Source organism: Rhea pennata, chromosome 2, assembly GCF_028389875.1.
Source record: "Rhea pennata isolate bPtePen1 chromosome 2, bPtePen1.pri, whole genome shotgun sequence".
NCBI classification, from domain to species: domain Eukaryota; kingdom Metazoa; phylum Chordata; class Aves; order Rheiformes; family Rheidae; genus Rhea; species Rhea pennata.
In genome coordinates, this window is record NC_084664.1 from 164,707,256 (window position 1) to 164,729,117 (window position 21,862).

Sequence of the window (21,862 nt, forward strand, 5' to 3'; positions counted from 1 at the left end):
GGCAGCTCCCAGCATATAGACATTTGCAGTAAATTTCACATGCCATGTAATTGCCCAGTCAACTCAGTAAAATCCTAATAAACTTTTCTGTAGTGATGTTTCATTTGACTACCCAGATATCCAACTTGGAATCATGAACAAACTCTCTCCATACAGTCATCTTCACTTCTCCTCTCACTCATCGCTTACCAAACACTGACTGTGCTACAGATACCAATTTGCTCCTAAAACAGAGATTTCCTTCCTACACCTTGTCTAGTGTTTTAACTACTTACTAATCCACTAAGAACCATGTTTTCTTATCCCATGGCAGCTTGTTTTCATTAAGAACTTTGGCTAAGGAACAATCAAAAGCTTTTTGTAATGTCCAGTATGCAACTTTGAGATCACGCCTACCTGCATGTTTGCCAGTACTACTGGGTGTAAGAGGCATGACTTCCTTCTGTGAAAGCCACATTCATTTCCCTCTCACCCAAATCTGGATTTTTATTTGCATGTCTATATATATATATGCCTTTCTTTTACACTAGTTTGCCTTGTTTCGAAGTCAGTCATCTGCTTATCAATCATAAAAACCTTTCAAGATGACAGATTTGTCGTCTACTTTCATTTGGTTCTGAGGCCTTTTCAAACAACAGGTTAACACTACAGGTAATAGTTAGGAACAACTCTGGACTATAGCAAATACTCATACTTGGATCATGTAACAATGGGGACATTGCATCCTGGAGGCTGGCTCTAGAGCAGAGGGAGGGCCATTAGGTAAAACTCAACAAACTGTGCACCTCTGCTCTGATATGTCTTCATAGATTTTTGTACTTGAAGTTCTGTAGTAAAGTCAAAAAAATGTAGAGAAGGGCTTCTCAGGAGCTAGTTGGTACTTGAAGGAGAAAAGGTATGATTTAATGGATTTTTTTTCTTTTTTACACACATATCTTACAGTCATTGCTCAAGTCAAACTACTGCAAATGGCAGATGTCCCAGGTGCATGTCAAAGCACTAGTTCCTTTCAGGAAGGCAAAAGTCACTGTAACTGGAGGGTACTTCAGATGCAGTGCACATCCCTAAGGGGCCTGAAACTTAGTTAACAGAGGGGCTGCCCTGACAGAATATCTTTTTTTTGCTGAGTTGTTTTGGTGGAGGACACAAGTCAAAGTCAAAATTTACAGAAAAGACTTAATTGTGTAACTTTAATATTAAGCAAGGCCAAGGTGCTTGCCTTCCCTCCCTGTTCTTCAGCTACTGCATACCACACAGGTGCTCGCATTGCCCTTCAGTAGTTGATACTCTGTTAAAACTACTGAAATGCTTGGAGCACAAGGATGCACCTGAGTCCTTTCAGTATACCTTTTTTTTTCCCCCCCCCTAAGGTTTGGCACTTCCTTATTGTTTGCAGTGAAGCCTGAGTGTTAGCGATAGAAATTTTCTCAGACATGTAAATTTCTTCTCGAAATCAATAGCAGTCAGTAGAAGAACTACATCTAAAAACACCAGCAGAAGATAGTGAGCACAGGATTGGTTTAAATGACATCTTAGAGATTTAGGTGTTAAATTTGAGACAGCGCAGGGGTACATGCTAATGCCCATATCTACTGCATCAGCTATGTACCTAACTTAGCAATTTCTCCTAAAACCTTAACTTTTTGTGTCTACACAGTTCTTCAGGAGCAGGATGGGCAGCAAGAGGACGAGGAAATGTTATTAAGACACGATTCATCAACACCTACTGCATCAGCACTTGAAGAAATGGCTCTGTATAGCAGCAAACGCAAACTGCGACACAGCCGGCGCAGTTTGGAGGCTGCTGTCCCTACGTAGAAGATCTGATGCACCTGGGCAATGGGATAGCCCTACACAGGGCTCTTGAGCTTCCTGTGCTCCAGGGACAGCACTGAACTGCCCCCACAGCTGCCTCCTGGACTCTGGATGGGAACTGAGCACCCCAGGGAGCGCTGTGGTTAACTAACTTCCTTTAAGGCTGTGAACCACCCTCTTTTCTCACCCCATAGTGCATCGGGGCATGTCCTGAACAAAATGGGACAATAGACTTACTGATCGCCAATTGAGAGGAGGTGTAGGTAGGACAGTGGGCAGCTGCAGTTTGTTAGCCTGTACATATTGGGGGGGGAGGGGGGAGGAAGGGTAGGACAGGGAGAGCATAAAAGTGAGAATGTGGCAGGGGGCTCCAGTTGGTATTTCCTCAACTTGGATTATTAATGATTAATAGGGGAGCTTCTATTCTAGTATGAATTTGAAGGAAGTTCCAGCCTTTACTGCTATTTAATTTCCAGTCTTTTGCCAAAAAGCATCTCCCACACACAGTGTCACCACTTTCTTCTGTGAGTGTGTGGAAGGGGGTAGCTTTGAGGCAAAAATAATAATAATAATAATAATAATAATAATTTCAGTGAAGTGCCTCCCTCTGACACTGACACCTGTGTGCTCAAGCAAAGAAGACTGAATGAGCAGGAGCCTGTGCCAGCTCTAGGAAGCATCAGCTCCATTCCACTTGCCTCTGTGAGAGCAGCGATCTGTTCCATGTAAAAACTGCTCCTGCTAGTATTTTGTGCTCTTCTGGGAGACAGTTACCTAGAGGTACACGTAATTGTGTGTATCCCATACATGCAGAGTGTGAGCCACTCAACATGCACACTGTACCAAGTGTCAGGGGAAGCCAGGTATCTGTCTTCTGTCAGCATCATGACTGAGTTGGTGAACTGGGGCAGGAAGGAGAAATGAGCTGAAAAGCTGTAGTGAGAATATAGCAGTGTGCATGTTTGACAGCAATAGGGGACAGAATAGTTGGGGGTTAGGATATGGTGGCAAAGGTAGGTGGTGTATACAGCAGATAAGGTAGTGGGTTAGGATTCAGAAAATGGGAAAAGGTAGGTGTGCTGCTGGGGTTAAGTTAGGAGTAATGCGTTCTTACAGGTAGGAGAATACTAGTGGGTGAATCCACTAAGTTGCCTACTAGCACTGAGATGAAGTGTGATATTGAGGAGGTGCTAGGTATGGAGCTCTCAAGGAGTGCCTGCCAGGCAGGGAGCACAATGAAATAGAATGGGTCTGGCTTATGCCTTGCAATAACTACATAATCCTGCACTCTCTGCCAAGATGTTGGCTTTAGGTCCCTTTCCATGCAGAACAGGGCAAATATATACTTGCCCATGCAAGGGAAAAAAAAAAAAAAAAAAAAGGAGCAGGGTTGCAATTCATTGTTTTCTTGCATGAAACAAGGGCTTAGAACACATTCGGTATCAAATGAGCTTTGCAAATGTGGAGGAGACAGACATTGCCCATAGCTCTGTTCTGCTCTACTACTGAAGTAAATATCCTTTTTTTTTTTTTTAATGCCTCCAATAGAAGACAGAAAGGCATCTGAGCTTGGCAGTAATCTGATCTGTCTACCCTAATACATTGGTGCTCTCTGCTGAACCCCTCCAGCAGTAAGAAAGACCAGAGTCGTACCTGAAGCCTCTCAGTGACTGGATGTGGCTTGGGAGTGGCAGGCACTTCTGCTTGTATATTTGCTGAATGACTGGATGCAGTTTCTTTTAGTTGAGAGCCTCCCTTCATGCCAAAATCCAGTGGATCATTTTAACTGACTTTGTATGTTTTAATTTTGCAGGGCTTTGAAGGGAGAATTCTGATAATCTCAAACTGCAGCTATGGCTGCTTCCATCATCAGCAAGTTGAGCTTTCCTTTTTAAATCTAATTTTAGCATCTGCTTTTTAACAAGAGCAATTTTGGAAACAATCCTGGAGTGGTTTTGGTGACTAACTTGTGATTTTTTTTTTTCTTTTCCCTTTGCGGTACCTGGTGCCAGGCTCTGGGTTCTCTCCCATTCTCTCCTGAGAGACTCTGAGGGAAAATTAGCGCATCAAGACTGTAACTAGTGAAATTTGTACAACCAAAGAAATCTATTTTGTGGTTCAAGGATAATAAAGTTTACTTTACATTTTAGAGCCTGTAGTTAGTGCAGTTTGCCCTGTGTGTCTCCAATTTCTACACCAACACTTTGTTCCTGATTATCAGTTAATCTATAATCTAGCAAACAAACCAGTGAATTTTGCTGCTTCTGTGTGCACAAATAAATGATCACATAAATTAGTGCTAGCTACAAGAATATCAAGATGAGCTTGTATTATTCATGCAACCCTGGCTGAAAGTCCTCTAGTGCATCTGCTGTTCATTTCCTGCATATTTTTTCTGAAGCTTATATGCAACTACGGTATCTGTGTTGGGAGGAAGAGAACCCAAACCAGTAAAGGCTAATCTTGGTGTAGTTTGGGAAGGACTCTGTGTTTTGGAAGCAGCAGATTCGTTGGGTGAGGCAGGACAGGGTAGAGTAAGTTTTTTGCTACTGCAGTTCCTGTTAGGATACACAATAGAAGACCTAGTAGTACGGAAAGGAAACACGGACAGAGAAGGTGATACATGTAGGTAACTGTGCTTTCATCATCACATTTCACAGTGACATTTAGTCAAAAACATCCTGCTTAATGGTCTGCAAGAGATAGGGGACAAATTTGGGAATGACAAAAATCATCCCTTCAGTATTGCACACCTGTAAGACAAGTACCAACACTAATTGCAGAGAGACTATCTCCATCAGTATGAGGGGGGTTCATTAGGTACAAAATGTACCTGAGTGCTGTGGTATCTGTACTTTAAATGCCCAGGGCTCTGACTCTAAAGGCTGCTGGATGTGATGCTGTCTGCTCTGGCAGTGAGGACTAGTCCATTATTGAGCCCTGCAAAGCCTTCTGCTCCTGCCCATTAGCTCACAGGTGTGAGCCTACATGCACTCAGTTGTTTAAAACACTATGCACAGTAAAAGAGGCAAAAAGTATAAGGATTTCTTTCAGTGCCATCCTAGCACCAGCACAGTCAGTTATTTGCTATCAGAATACAGCTGCTTTAAGTACAGCAAATGGGCAGTTGAAAAGAAGCAGCACTATTAAAGGAATGTAATGTTAGGAATTAAAACCCGAAAGCTATGAATTAAATACACAAGTTCCTCAGAAGAAATGATCTCTAACTTTTAGCATCAAAATTCACCAATACAGAAAAGGATTTGCATGTAAAAGACTTAGGAAAAAGACTTCAAACAATAAAAAGTAAAGAAATTAAACCTACAAAGATCTATGGTACTGTGACAGCATGCTTTGTGTATGTCAAGTACAATGCGAGAGGAAATGTGGGTAAAACATGAACCAGCTAGTAAACAAACAGGGTTTAAACTGTGTGTGTGTCTCTTCCAGGCAACCATAACATCAAATGATTAAAAGAAAAAAAAAATCCCCAAAACAGAATAAGATTCAAGTATTTTATCCATGATGATAATTGGCCATGTAAGGGAATCCTTTGAATCTCATGCGTTAAGTTCCAATGTTACTTGGCAGAAAACAGTGAAGATTATAAAAATCTATATTAAGAATAAGGTGAATATTTAATTACTAATTTTCCAAATAATAGTGGATGATTATAAACTTAAAAGAAAAATAAACAATTTCTCTATAACAGAATCTACAGCAAAATCAGCTAGTGTTGATCACAAGGCTGCAGCTGCTTTCCAACAGTTGGAAGAGGTAATACCAATGAGTATTCAGTATGGAAGAAACAGGACTCTCAGAAAAGCATACCATCAAAAGCTTTTACTACTTTGGAGAAAGAAGTGAGCTCCAAACTTTAAGGTCACAAAAAAAAAAATACACATACACACACACACACACACACAGAGACAGACAGACACACACACACGCACACACACACGCACGCACGCACACACAGACAGACAGACAGAGTGGGGTAGCTTACTGGCAAATTTAAATGCAAACAGCTACAAGAAACAAAGGGGTGCTGAAAAGTTTAACCCTACATATGTTACTTGTTCACTAGTGTTCAAATAAATAAATAAATAAATAAATAACGGGACTAATATCTAGTATTACAGAAGACTGGTTAGTGAACTGTCCTAATCATATAGACAGTTAAGCATGTAACACCTTACTGATGCTTAGTAATAAAACTAGCTATCCAGCTCACCTGTGTGATTTGCAGTTGACCATTCCAGGTGTGCTTGCTATCAAACTGCACCTCACTTTTATAACCACTAGACCAAAGAGCGTGATTTTCAAAATGTTTTATTTATGACAAACACATTATTTGAAAGAAATGACAAACCAAACAAATCAGTAGCATATGCACTTTAGAAGAGTTCCAGCATGCCTTGAAAAACATTCTTCCTGCATGAGACTTAATAGGTAGCATGACAATGAATGGTGTTTGGAAGGCACTAGGCAAGGAATAGCCTCATGATTTTTGAAAAGTTTGAGAAATAAGATGATGATATGGTGAGTAGTAAACACTAGAAAAACTGTTGGATTTGATGAAATGAAAGAAACAGACATTTGAGCGCTTACAGAATCATATGAAGAAGAGGTACAGGAAAATTAATTAGCTCAATTTACTGAAGAGCAGCAGAAGAAGACAGAGCAGACTGAAAAGCATCAAGAGTGGAAAGATGGAAACAAGTATCTATGGGAGCAATAGGAAGTTTGGTGAAGGCAGCTGAAAAACATCTTGTTTTCCATTAAATTATTTCCAAATCTAATTTATGCTAATTTACTGCCATGTTTAAGAAAACCTCTGTCAGCGTTAAGGATGGACTACTGTAGCAACATTTTAATGAGCAGAAGGGTTACATGATCACAAGTAGAAACAGTCTGAAGGTTTTTCCTCTCCTATTTTATAACAGTAATCTTTCTAAAGGACTTGAAAAATTTACAGTTAAAAGATATGTTTCAAAATGACCTCAGCTGTCAGAAAGAATAAGTGGCCTGTATAGAAAGTCCCATCACAGAGGAATTGCTCAATGGCTGGATTTCAGCAGAGGACGACTTAAAGAAGACTATACAACTTGCTCCAGATTTAAAAATGGCATATCACCTACCTTGGCCAAGCCCTGCTCCAGCTGTCAAAAATTTAGTTTAATGTGGGAATTTAGCTTGGACAGAAAAATTCAAGTCTCAGGCCTCAGCATAAAACAGTCCAGAGAAATCACAGCACTAACCGTCCAAATAACTTTCTATTACCGACATTCCCAAACAACACAAAGCACTATAAAATGCCAGCAAATAGAACTTCCAGACCTTGTAAATATCATGCCCATACACAGAAAGGATCATTTAATGATACTGCTCATTACAGCCAACCAACTTACTTACTTGAATTAAAAAAAAAATATACAGAAAGACTGTTCCGAATAACCTTCTGATAAGAAACAATACAGTTACTTTTTGGACTTCATAGTTATGAAAGATAATCACTTAAAAGGCATATTGCTGTAGCTAGAATTACTGTGTCTTACATACTTAATGTTTTGATGCATTGTCTGTGTATATCTATAGGGAGAATACTTCAGAAAGACACCAAAAATATATATATTGGGTTTACAAAAAGAGCTAATTCAGAAAAGAATTTTTTTAAAAAATGTAGACTACATAACTACTAGAAGTAGTTATCCCCTACTGAAGTTCTTAAAGTCAGGGAATGGCATCTTTCTGAAAACATGCTGTAGTTTGATACAACTTCTATAGTTATTATCAGGTCAGTTCCTTTTGTGTGTATTATGCAACTCATGTTAAATAATGACCCCCTGGCCTTAAAATCTGCATATTTGTATAACTTTTTTTCCCTAAAATGTTCATAGGAATGAAAACAGCGTATTTTTTTTTTCCATTTTATGGTTCCATCTTGGCTATTTCCCCTGCTTGACAGTCAAGCCTACAATCATAGTTTATATATAATACAAATATTGTAAGACAGATGATAACTAAATCATTATTCTGTTTTAACACTAGGATGGAATATACTTGATACAAGTAAAGAAATATTTGAATTTGTGGAGAAGTATGATAAAGTAAGAAGTTTGGTACAAAGGAAATACATGACAGTTAAAAACTTTTGCACTGCTGTAGCTTTAGATGTACATTTCCAATCTAAATTTCCCATTAACTTGGCTAGTACTAACAATCTCTCTGATCTTCCCATATCCACTATGCCTAGAATATTATCCCTAACTCTCTGATACATGAAACATTCACTCTTCATACAGTTCATCATGGAGGGACTGGATAGTGTTTCAACTGTAAGCATGAAAGAATAGTATGATCTTTTTAGATCCTCACAAAGGACCCTGAAATGTCCCACATCATTGGCTGATTCTCATGCACGATGGAGGCAAAAGAGCCAGTCACCATCATGATGAAAAGAGGCACAGCAAGGCACAGTCCCCAGAGGACAGGTAATGCCTTTGGAGGCTCTGGCCAATACCAACTCAGCCACAGACTTATGAAAAAAGAAGGAAAAGTCTTCCTATTAAGCGTTTAACCAAATTACCAAAGGGAACAGTCCTGGAAACAGTGGAATGGAAACATTACCTAGATAATAAAGCTTCTTTTGCTACAGTACATCATCTGGGCAGAAATAATCCATTTGGCTTCACTCCTGTCCAGTTCACTGTTAATTTGCCTATTAGTTCAGAAACATTTCCATCTCCCTCATTCTAAAACCAAACAAAAAACTGTAAAAGGTCAATATTCCTCAGTGAAGTGGTCCTTCATGAACATCTGTTTAAGCGCTTCTCCACTTTTATCACCTATATCAGTGAATTTAATAGATTTTTAGTCCTACAAACCATCTCTTATTGTAGCTGCAATAATTCAAGAATCACTAATATATAGATGTGATTATCATTTTAAAATATATTTCCTGTATTCTAATCATCCTATTTATTAAAACAGTGGCTAAAGGATAGGCAAAAACTGAGACTAAATATTCTAGGCACCAAACTAACAGAAATAACAAATCTGAGAGAGATTCAGTTCATTTGACCCAGGAAACTACAGGCCGGTCAGCCTTACCTCCATCCTTGGAAAGGTGATGGAACAGCTCATTCTGGATGTCATCTCCAGACATATGGAGGAAAAGAAGGTGATCAGGAGTAGCCAGCATGGATTCACCAAGGGGAAATCCCGCTTAACGAATCTTCTGTGATGGAATGGGCTGGGTAGGTGAGGGGAGAGCCATGGATGCTGTGTACCTTGACTTCAGCAAGGCTTTTGACACTGTCTCCCATAACATCCTCCTAGAGAAGCTCAGGAAGTGTGGGTTAGACGAGCGGACGGTGAGGTGGATTGAGAACTGGCTGAAAGGCGGAGCTCAGAGAGCTGTCATCAGAGGCGCAGAGTCTAGTTGGAGGCCTGTGGCTAGTGGCATCCCCCAGGGCTCAGTACTGGGTCCCATCCTCTTCAACCTTTTCATCAATGACCTGGACGAGGGGACAGAGTGCCTCCTCAGCAAGTTTGCTGATGATACCAAGCTGGGAGGAGTGGCTGACACACCTGAGGGCTGTGCTGCCATTCAGAGAGACCTGGACAGGCTGGAGAGCTGGGTGGTGAGGAACCTCCTGAGGTTCAACAAGGGCAAGCGCAGAGTCCTGCACCTACGGAAAAATAATCCTAGGCACCAGTACAAGCTGGGGGCTGACCTTCTGGAGAGCAACTCTGCAGAGAAGGACCTGAGAGTGCTGGTGGACGACAGATTGACCATGAGCTATAATATGCATATACGGCTTCAATTTAAGACACACAAATTTAGGTTTGTCTCCATGTGGATTAGGTGTCTCTCATTACAGTCTAGGGCAATTTACAGTCAATGAAGCCTAGAGGTCAATTTTAGGTGTCTTAATTACAGAAACACGAATGGTTGAGGTTGGAAGGGACCTCTGGAGAGCATCTAGTCCAACCTCCCCGCTCAAGCAGGGTCACCTAGAGCATGTTAGACAGGGTTGCATCCAGACAAGCCTTGAATCTCTCCAGAGAAGGAGACTCCACAGTCTCTCTGGGCAACCTGTGCCAGTGCTCCGTCACTCTCACAGGGAATAAATTCCCCCTCACTTTCAGGCGGTACTTCCTGTGCTTCAATTTCTGCCCATTGCTTCTTGTCCTGTCACATGGAACAACTGAAAAGAGTTTGTCCCTGTCCCCTCCCTTCAGGTACTTGTACACATTGATAAACCCCCCCCCCCTTCAGTCTTCTCTTCCCCAGGCTAAACAGGCCCAGCTCTCGCAGCCTTTCCTTGTAGGGTAGGTGCTCCAGCCCTCTGATCATCCTCGTAGCTCTACGCTGGCCTCTCTCCACTAGCTCCATGTCTCTCTTGCACTGGGGAGCCCAGAACTGGACACAGCGCTCGAGATGAGCGCTCACCAGGGCTAAGGACAGGGGCAGGATCACCTCCCTCGACCTGCTGGCAACACTCTTCCCAATGCACCCCAGGAGACCATTGGCCTTCCTGGCCACAAGGGCACATTGCTGGCTCATGGTCAACTTCTCATCCACTAGCACTCCCAGGTCCTTCTCTGCAGAGTTGCTCTCCAGAAGGTCAGCCCCCAGCTTGTACTGGTGCCCAGGGTTATTTTTCCCTAGGTGCAGGACTCTGCACTTGCCCTTGTTAATTAGATGAAATACAATCACAGAATCCTAGGGGAGAAGCTTGCGCTAGCCTAAAGAAAGTAAAAAGCTCCGAGCATCCCTACCCTAAGAAAAACTCCTTCCCATTCCCTAATACAGTGACCAGCTTAACTCTGAGCATTTCTGCAAAATTTATTACCCCAAACTTCTGAGAAAAAACAGGCTTTCCTACACCACTTCAGAGGTCATGGCACATACAACCAATCTTTGATGTACAGAAGTGGGGGGGGAACAGCTTCCAAATGAAATATTTCACTTTTTCACTTTTTATATATCATGAAAAAAAAAGAAAAGATCAGAAAGGCTTTCAACACTTTAAATAAATAATTTAAATAAATCACATAAGAAGCCACAGCTTTAATTTACCCAGTACACCTGAAAAGAGTCTTAAAAAAAAAAATCACTGGGTGGGACTCCAAGCATACAGCCAGTATGAAAGGCACCAGAGGACAAGTACTTCAGGAAGGCTGCAGCACAAGACCATCAGGTAACATAGGAGAGGCCCTGCCCAGTCATGTTCGTGCTGCCGGTGCTGAGCTCAGCCCCACGCTGGCAGCCAGGGCGATCCTGGGGCCCTGCCTGGGGCCCCCTCCTGGTGGAGGAATCATGGTCAGATGGGGCAGAATTTGCACTCAGGAGTTTTAAAATTACTCATAAAATTTCTGAATGGAGTAAAACTGGAAGGAGAAGGAAAAATTGCAAATTTGGGACTTTTGTAGTCAGCTATCTGAATCCTTGATAATTTCAGTATGTTAAAACAAAATGTGCTTTAGTAAACCTAAGTGCAGATACTATAGCTACAGAGGACAAAGACACATCTGCAGTAAAGGTACTGTATTCCAGAAAACTGACTGAAAATTCTGAGGGAGTCCACAGAACACAAATGAGCTTATGGTGCCATGCTATGACACAAAAAGTTAATAAAATCACTGAATATAAAACTGAGTGCTTATATGCAATGAGATTTCTAGTAACGCCGTTCTGTAACAAACATAGTGAGCCATACAGTTGCAAGCTGAAAGGCATTCAGACAAAAAAAAGTACAGTTCATTAACTACAAGAATGATTTACATGCAGTCTTGCTAGATTATCGATTATTTAATTACTTCAACATTCTTCTAAAATATATGATGTTTAGTTTCTCTGGTCTTTTCATGTAAGACAGAAGAAATGCTCAGTACATACTCTTGTAGCTTAAAAAAAGTCTGTATCCCTTCTCTACATGCTATAGTAGTGATTTGTATAAATAAAGCCTAGATGAGAGATTAAAATAGAACATTGGTAACTAAGAGTAAAGACTGTCAATTGGAGTGATGAGTTGTAGGCACTAGGGAACTGATCCTCCTGCCTCTTTCCCGTGGGAAGGCTTTAATTGGCCAGGCCAAGCAGATGTGTGGTTTTTTTCTTAATCAGATCGTACTAGATGGTCAGCCACAGACACTGAACTTGATTACCACCCAATCTGCACTGGAGATTAGCCTCCTAGTCACAGGTTAGGGTCAGGTTATCTGATGACAGGAACCTTTATCTCTTACGTTACCTCCTGTATCTTTCCCCAAAGGAAAAGAATGAACACTGTGGTAGGGAAAGACCCCAAAAAAAAAAAAAAAAAAGTATGCTGGAACCCAAAGAATGCTGCTATACGAAATAATTGATGGTGCTGATTCTTCTTCTCTTACTCTCCATCTAACTTGTTAATTTAAGACAGTTTCCAAATTAAAAAACAAAACTATAAGCATAATAGTGAAACTACACAGAACAAAAGCTAAGTTCATGTTTCCACATCTATACTTCCTTCAGATGTCAATATTGCTTGTTATAATCTTGCTGGATGTCTTTACAGTCACATCTGAAATAAAAGTTCTTTACAATGAAAAAAATGCCAAGAAAGATCAGGAAGGGAATGAAGTGGGCAAGCTCCTCATAACATAGTTCAGGGGATCTGAAATGCTAAAGTAACAGCATAAAAACATAAGCAACTCAAAGAACAAGCAAGATAGGTTACTATACATCCCAGGCCACCTCAGCTTGTCTTTGTTTATGGCTCTTTGGGTAGATATTTTACTTCTGTCCCTTGTATACACTTAGGGAACAGTGAAGCTATCTGCTCCCTACAGGATGGAGAGCCAGGAGCTGAGTGGGACAGTACAGGCAGCAGGGCAGGGCCTCACCAGCTAGGACTTGGTCCCACAGTGCCTGAATGATGCGAGCAGAGCAGGCTTACGGATGATGGCAGCCAGGATCAATGAAGATTCCAAATCACCAGACAAGTCTGTGGTGACAAGACAGGTATGACGTCAAGCCAGGAAGTCAATCTGTTGGTAAGGGTCAGGTCCAGTGGTGGTGATAAGGGTTAGACCCTGTCCAGTGATTGCTGGGCAGATCCATAGTGATACAGCAGGTGTGAGGTCAGGCTGGGTACTCTGTGTGGTCGAGATCAATGGATTCCATAGCCTGGCACGGGCATGACTGTGGCTGATCTGGAGAGCAGTATGCTATGATATAGCTCAGGCAGAACTGAAGGCCCAGGGTTGGGCTGAAATGGAGGTCCTGAGCCCATGGGCAGCGAGTTTGGGTGGAGGCCCCACGGGAAGTTGGTCAGGGCCATTAAGGCCTACAAGCGCACTTGGGGCCCAGAGATATACACGGGATGTTTATATTTAGTCCCTGCTATTCCCGTGTCTCTCCTCCACATGCTGTTTTTTTTTTTTTTAATGAAAATGTCATTCCAATCTGAGAATTATTCCATTGTCTCTACTCTATTTATAAAATGATGAGATTTGTGAGGTTCAAATTCTAAAAGACATAGACATGGGGAAATGGTTTTAGAAAAATGAAAAAGAGAGGCAATCAAGCATGATGCAACATGCACAATGGGACTCTGCACCAACTAGAAATGCAAACTTCACAGTGAATGTATTTTGTCAGGATAAAACACGAGTCCCTCCTGCAGATTACCTTTCTTTAGTCAGTGTTCCAGAAAAGAAAGATCTTCTCAGTTCAAAATAGGAAATCAGCAGGGCATATTCCATCCTATCTTTAACAACACTGGCAATCTCCAAACTTTCCTTCTTTCCAGATTCTCTTCTGTTCTTTTGGGGAAATGTAAATTCCTCACAGCTAGAAATAGCCCACTGGCCAGCAGCAGTCTGTTTTGTCTGTTCTAAAGAACAAATGCTAATCTCTTTGCCGGTGTGAACAATGGCACAGATAATACCTTCAAAAAAGAACAGTGATAATTCAATTACAGAGAAAATCCAACAGTTGGATTGAAACAGTTGGATAAGTTAATGTCAACAATACTATGAAAAAATTAATGCCTTTTCAGTTTTACTTTCCTTTAATTTCCTAATAGTTTTCTATCAAGACAGGCAGTGGAAGAAATAAAGAAAGAACTCCTGCTGGGCCCCTAAAGCCTGAAAGACATACCAAAGGAGTGAGGCTATGTCAAAAGACAGGCTCCAGTTCAGGCCAGGTTTTCATGACGCAATCCAGACTGAATAAATCACTGATGAGAATGGTTCTGAACAGCTGGATTCCTGATTACAGATCTCACCTTGATCAGATAGAGGCAGAAGTCCTTCCAGGCACAAGCTGTCATTTTCTTCCAGACGGCTGTGATTTCCAAAGGGAAAGGATGAACACTGACACTTCAGAGGAAGGTGTTGATATCTTTCTCATGTATTTTGGCAAGGCTTGTCTACATGTTATGCCAACAAAAATCTAGAACTGGACTGAGGATGATACAGTCTAGGATATGCATTCCATGTTATAACATGCTTCTCTTTCCTCTCAGTTGTGCCAATGCACTAGTCTGTGTAGCCATTATGAGAACTGGATCAGGAAACAATTCCAAGTTTTAAAAAGCATAAAAATAAAAGTTTATTTAACAAAAATTAAGGTGAAGTGGCAATTACAGAGGTACAAGTGTTGGAAATTAAAAAAAAAATCAATTGAAGTTCAAGATGAAGTACATATGGAAGTTCAAGATACAGTAACACAACAGCACAGAGTATCTTTACCAGAGTGAACCACCTGAAGAAAGCCAGTAACATTTTTCATGGAGTAATCATACTTTAAGCAGGACACTCAAGTTCTGGAATAAATTCTTTCTCTCTCTTCCACCAATTATTCTGTTCTGGATTTTCTGCATAATGTTAGTATCTCACCTATTCAAATTCTAACTTCTTTTCAGTATCTCTGAATCCGTGGCAAGTCCCTGTGCTGCAGCAATAACCAGTACTATCCAAAATGGAAGTTTTGTGACTGCATAGACTCTTTAATTGTATGGCTCATTTGCATAAGACAGTAGAAACTCTCTCTCTCTCTCTCTCTCTCTCTCTCTCTATATATATATATATATATATATATATATGTTAATTTTACAAAAGAAATAACTTCATATAGTCACCAAAATGACTGCCTCACTTTCATTCGTGCATCTGTCACTACTGCCATTATTTAACTCATGCTGGTGAATTTGTGTGCAATATCAACTATGCGTACATGTTTCTTTGCAGATATGAAGCCTTACTGTTCCTCAACAATAATGAAAAAGGGGTCACGTTGCCAAACAAGCAAAAGCTTTTAAGATCTATGTGCCAATCTTGTGTCACGTCAAAACACAAATTTGTGCGATACACTCCTAAAAACTACTGTGATCCTTAATAGTACTTCTATTCAGGATATTGCCAAAAACTAAATTCCTAGAAAAACTCTAGCGTGCTCTCAATCAATGTTGTATGTTGTGTTGCTTGCTCAAAAGAGCATGACAGCAAAGATTCTGAGAAGAGGAAACTTTAAAAGTCACTAATACAGACTCAAAGATCATCATCATCAATATCCCAGCGGAATGTATTTTCTTTCACAAGACACAAAAGAACAGGGGACTTATCAAGTACTCAAAAGGTGTAATACACTACTGATAGACAAATGAAAAATACTCTAGTGAAGAAAATGAAATACAAGATCTTTGCTAGTGTCAAAACAGCCACTGTCGCTAAAATTAATGTAAGAAGCAGTTTGTATAAACTAGAGGCCTATTTTGAAGGAGTAGTATGCATCATCCATGATGAAAAATGGCAATGTTTCTGCATCCAGAAAAACTGTTTATGAATACATTTACTATATATATTGTAAAGCAAAAAAGTTGAAAGCTGCTAGAGCAGAAGGAGTTAATGGCTAAAGCTTTGTGCAGAATAAATGAAAAATGATCATTCATCTCAAACCAGTATAAGTTAGTTGTTTCTTCATTAGCATTCTGAGCACTGAAGAAAACAATAAAATTCAAAAAACCCTTGACTTAGTCATGTCCTTTCTTTGTGTAATGCTAGCAAGACAAAAGGAGACATAACTCTTTAGCAAGGGAAGAACAACTTCACAGCTGGGCCTAGACTTGGTATATGTAGCTGTATGTGGAGAAAAAAATAATCTATTACGGCACATCTTGCAGCCACTTATTCAGACCTTTATTGATATTGAAGACTTTCCTTTGGTTGAGGATAGGATTAGAGACCTTCTGGGCAGGCTAGACATCCACAAATCCATGGGCCCTGATGGGATGCACCCACGGGTACTGAGGGAGCTGGTGGATATTGTTGCCAAGCCACTCTCCGTCATCTCTGAAAGCTCATGGAGAACTGGAGAGGTGCCTGAGGACTGGAAGAAAGCCAGTGTCAGTCCAGTCTTCAAGAAGGACAAGAAGGAGGACCCAGGAAACTACAGACCAGTCAGCCTCACCTCCATCCCTGGAAAGGTGATAGAACAGCTCATTCTGGATGTCATCTCCAGACATATGGAGGAAAAGAAGGTGATCAGGAGTAGCCAGCATGGATTCACCAAGGGGAAATCCCGCTTAACGAATCTTCTGTGATGGAATGACTGGCTGGGTAGGTGAGGGGAGAGCCATGGATGCTGTGTACCTTGACTTCAGCAAGGCTTTTGACACTGTCTCCCATAACATCCTCCTAGAGAAGCTCAGGAAGTGTGGGTTAGACGAGCGGACGGTGAGGTGGATTGAGAACTGGCTGAAAGGCGGAGCTCAGAGAGCTGTCATCAGAGGCGCAGAGTCTAGTTGGAGGCCTGTGGCTAGTGGCATCCCCCAGGGCTCAGTACTGGGTCCCATCCTCTTCAACCTTTTCATCAATGACCTGGACGAGGGGACAGAGTGCCTCCTCAGCAAGTTTGCTGATGATACCAAGCTGGGAGGAGTGGCTGACACACCTGAGGGCTGTGCTGCCATTCAGAGAGACCTGGACAGGCTGGAGAGCTGGGTGGTGAGGAACCTCCTGAGGTTCAACAAGGGCAAGCGCAGAGTCCTGCACCTAGGGAAAAATAACCCTGGGCACCAGTACAAGCTGGGGGCTGACCTTCTGGAGAGCAACTCTGCAGAGAAGGACCTGGGAGTGCTAGTGGATGAGAAGTTGACCATGAGCCAGCAATGTGCCCTTGTGGCCAGGAAGGCCAATGGTCTCCTGGGGTGCATTGGGAAGAGTGTTGCCAGCAGGTCGAGGGAGGTGATCCTGCCCCTGTCCTTAGCCCTGGTGAGCGCTCATCTCGAGCGCTGTGTCCAGTTCTGGGCTCCCCAGTGCAAGAGAGACATGGAGCTAGTGGAGAGAGGCCAGCGTAGAGCTACGAGGATGATCAGAGGGCTGGAGCACCTACCCTACAAGGAAAGGCTGCGAGAGCTGGGCCTGTTTAGCCTGGGGAAGAGAAGACTGAAGGGGGGGGGTTCTTATCAATGTGTACAAGTACCTGAAGGGAGGGTGTCAAGGGGACAGGGACAAACTCTTTTCAGTTGTTCCATGTGACAGGACAAGAAGCAATGGGCAGAAATTGAAGCACAGGAAGTTCCGCCTGAAAGTGAGGGGGAATTTATTCCCTGTGAGAGTGACAGAGCACTGGCACAGGTTGCCCAGAGAGACTGTGGAGTCTCCTTCTCTGGAGAGATTCAAGGCTTGTCTGGATGCAACCCTGTCTAACATGCTCTAGGTGACCCTGCTTGAGCGGGGAGGTTGGACTAGATGATCTCCAGAGGTCCCTTCCAACCTTACTGATTCTATGAGTCTATGAATCTATGATACAAGTGGTGGGAAACTCATTCAGACATTAAATAGGCTGCAGCACTGTGGTTCTTGCTCAGTAACTGAAAAGACTGATACAGCATGTACTCACAAGATCTAACTGGAGGAAAAAATTTCACACCTAATCAGTAAGCCAAATATCATCAAAGCCCTGTCTGAAGAGTGGAAAAGAGATTAATTTCTTAGTTCTACCTTATATGTGTGAGTGCCTCTGTTTCAAGATGACCAAAGAGCACTGTATCACAAGGTGCAGATACCTGTTCTATTTCAATCATCCCATGTCTCAGAGAGCTGGCAGCAACTAGCTATATCCATTACTGATCACACAGAGGCATATTTGTGCTATGCCTCAGGTTCATCATCTTGCACAACGTATCACCAAGCTGCAATATAGTCCCAGGAAAAAAAAAAAAAAAAAAAAAAAAAACCTGCTCTAAGATTAACAAGCTCTAATAGTAGCTCCCCTAGGATTGGTGTAAGCATAAGCAGAATGTGGCCCATCTTTTCAAGGTGGTTCACTGTTAGTGCCATTTGCTGCTTACTCTTCCAATGTTGAAACCTTTGTTTTAATAGCTGTGACAACTGCTACCATCTGAAATTATACTCACTCCTTTCTGATTACCTCTTTGTTTTATCCCCTGTCACATCATGTCATTAACCCAGATTATAAGCAATGTGGGGCAGCAAATTTCTCTTTACTACTGGCTTTTTGTTTGAAGGCAGTTAGCATAAAAGAGCCCAAGTCAAGACTTAGTCACAAGTAGTAATTATCTGGATGTATTACTAAATTAATCTAGAATGACAATGTATATATAAATTATAATTAGTAAGAAAGCAAACATAATTTACAAATGAATGCAAAGGCTAAGGATTCTTTTAAAATAATCAATATTGGCTTGGGAAAAAAATAAAAAAATAAGTATTCTCAGCCTTCGTAACCCTGCAGCTGCACACAGATCTCTAATTCTTCCTGTTTATTCCTCCTGCTGTGTGCATTTGTGTACAGGCACTTCAGAAATGTACTCACAATCAGGCATGCTGATTTCCCAGAAGTGTTGCAAGAGGTTTCCCCATAGTCTTGTCGGCACTTCCTTGTCTGCATCAAATGCTCGAGGCATCTCCACTTGAGCCCTGTTTTGCAGACTGCATTCTTTCTATAACTCTCTCCCATCTTTTCCTAGTTTAAAGCCTTCCTTACCAAGTTGGCCAGCCTACCGGCAAAGACGTTTGCCACATTTAGTGACATGGACCCCATTTCTCCCAATCAGTTGTCACTCTTCAAACAGGGTCCTATGGATGCTGACACTAGCTGTGCAGCCAGTTGTTCACTTGCAGTATCCATCTATTCCTCCTCCCATCCTTCCCTCTCACTAGCAGGATCAAGGAGAAAACAACCTGGGCTCCCACACCCCAACCACTATCCCCAGAGCTCTGTAATCTCGTTTGATACCTTCCAAGTTGCCCTTGGCAGTCTCATTGGTTTTCATTTACCTAATATCATAATCTTCACTTGAATCTTGAGTCATTTTAAATTAAATGCACAGACAAATAAAACCAGGCCTGTATAAGATGCTCACTTTAAAGAAAAGAGAAATCCTGACAAATGAAGAGACAGTGCAACTAGTCAGATTCAGGATTTCAAGGACCTGAATATGAAAGAAACCTGGAATTTCTTTAAGACAAAATTGCTAAAACTGTTGTTTAGCACTGACAGCAGAGAACTGAATTTAATTCAAATGAAGATTTTTTTTTATAATCAGACATAAAATAAAATCTCCTTTTCTTAGCAAAACAAAATTTAAAATTGCATCTCTTTTCACTGATTCTAAGATTATTCAGTGAAGAAATTGTTGGTTATCATCTGTGTGACTGCTTAGGCCCAGCCATTATTACTACCATCTGTTTGCCACTCTGCATCTGGGAAGTTAAGTATTTTCATAATTCCCAATGGCATTCTTCTCTCTTAATACCTACCAATAATGTACATATGGATATAAACCTTTTGATGCTCTTTGCAGACTCCCAGTAGACTCCCTTTTATTATCTTCTGTCTTCTCTGAAGAGTGCATCTATTTTATCCATTGTTTCTTTACATTATATGCTTCCGTGTCCAATTGCTGACCTATGATCTTTGCATTTATTTCTGTTTCCTAAGTAGTCATGTTCATAGTCATGTTCCAGTGATAATTACAGTTATGTTTTTTGTCACTCTTATAATGCTGAGCTTCATGTTTAAAGTTTGGCCTTTGGCTACTTTTTGTGGTTCTTGGAACTTCAGGATGACTAAACAGACAACTCCACACCTGGGTTTGGGATACTGATCTTATTTGTTTTTAAAATATTTCAAAGCAGAATAGAAGGCTCCAGGTCCACAGTACAGCCTCTGCATGCACTTCTTTTGTTTTGTTCAGTCACTGTTTCTTCAGTTTCTTCTCCTTTGTGTTGATCTGCTGCAGGTACTGTGGAGAGGCATACACAGTGGGGAAGGCCTCCTGCTTCAGCCTCCTATATAAGAACATCTATAGAATTTAATCACTTCTATACTGAATCAAATAACCTTCATTTGACAAAAATACTTCTCAGCAATGCAACTATAATAATCACATCACCTTACAATCTTCTCAATAATTGAAATAAACTGAACTTTTTAAAATCTCTCATTGTATGTTTCTTCCCATCTATTTCTGACCTGTTCCAGCTTTTCAAAACTAAAAGTGTGAATACCAAACTGGATACGTAGCTTTGGTATCAGGCTCACTGTTGCATTATACACAAATACATCACCAGAATTATTTTGCTATTCCAAGTTTTATAAACTTTATTTGAGTAGTTTTGGTATTTCCTGAGCCAGTTCCCTTGGACTCTTAAGTGAAAATTACCTAGAACTGCTGATTTTAACAAGGGTATTCCTAACAGAGGTGATCTCATTGCTAATGGTCTAAAAACTACTTTATCATCACACTATGTCATGATGGTATTATTTGCATCCTTCCAATTAATAATTATGTTTTGCTGCTTTCTTGTTCTGACATTTTGGAAAGCTTTCTATCACCTGTACACTTCCTTGGCTGAAGGTATACACCTACAACTGAAGCAGTCAGTGTAACTTAGACATGCTATTACACCCTCAGATATAAGCTGCAATGAAAAATATTCCAATTAGAGCTTAGAAAAATAAAATCACCATGAGGGTGATCAAGCACTGGAACGACAGCCTGAAGAGGCTGTAGTTTTTTCATCCTTGTACTCAAAACTCAGTGGAAAAAGGCCTTGAGCAACTTGACCCAACTGGTTCTCCACTGAGTGGGGGGCATTGGATCAGATGTCTCCCAGAACTCCCTTCCAACCTAAATTATTCTATAACTGTATTCTATGATTTCTTTCTGAAGTTAAACTCTCAGGTAACAACAATAATGACTAATACTTTCTCCTGTGTTTTATTATTTAGAGAATTCCATCCCATCCCAGTGGATGATGACTTGACCACAATTATTCAGGCTTTTGAACAACTGCATAAAACAATCAGGTCTTATAGACTAACTTCACAGAATACAACGTATTAACCACAAGAACATCAAACTGGCCATGTACTCTTTGTACTGTCTTTTCTTTGGATAAACATCAAATTCTAAGTTGTGTTTCTTATCTTCAATGTGTGCACACAGAACATACAAAAATCACCTGATATTCTAGGTTGTGATACAGACTGTCATAACCAGCCCAGTGGCACAACAGATCTTTCTATCAAAGTACAAATTTGCTTATATCTACTTATAGTCCAAAACACACTTCTTTGATCTTACCTTTTCTAACAAAGTTAGCAACCTCCACACTGTAAACAATAACAGAACATAAAAGCCCAATCAAATACAATATTCTAGGATAGATGCAATTATAGCCATGAGGAGAGGAAGAGAAATGAACAAGACACAGTAGAGAATTAATCACATGATAATATGCTACTGGAAAGCAGATACTTGAAATTGAAATCACTGAAAGATCAGCAATGACAAAATTAAGATGGCCTATCTGTATAGATTGCCATCCAGTCTGCATTCCTTATATCACCACCTGCTAGAGACTCTGGAAGGTCTGATTACTGAAATCTTGAACTAAGCATTGAAAGTGAGTGGGCCATTTTAAAATTAATATTCCTGTTCCAGTTCCTTTCCTTCAAAATAGGGATAATCACACCATCACAGCCCAATTGAGTACTGAGAAGTTAATTACTATTTGTGAAGCA

General features: G+C 40.9%; 1 protein-coding gene across 20 annotated transcripts in view; it reads left to right on the forward strand.

The window, feature by feature from the left end:
- Positions 1-3,964, forward strand: part of SCRIB (scribble planar cell polarity protein) — a 118,044-nt gene extending 114,080 nt beyond the window's left edge. For 18 of the 20 annotated variants that reach the window (XM_062570816.1, XM_062570797.1, XM_062570803.1 and 15 more), the window contains one exon: positions 1,658-3,964. In XM_062570816.1, the coding sequence (XP_062426800.1) occupies positions 1,658-1,818 (161 nt within the window). In that variant the 3' untranslated portion in view covers positions 1,819-3,964. The remainder of the gene's footprint in view (positions 1-1,657) is intronic. The other 2 variants (XM_062570808.1, XM_062570813.1) reach the window with 1 other exon arrangement.
- Positions 3,965-21,862: the final 17,898 nt, after the last annotated feature.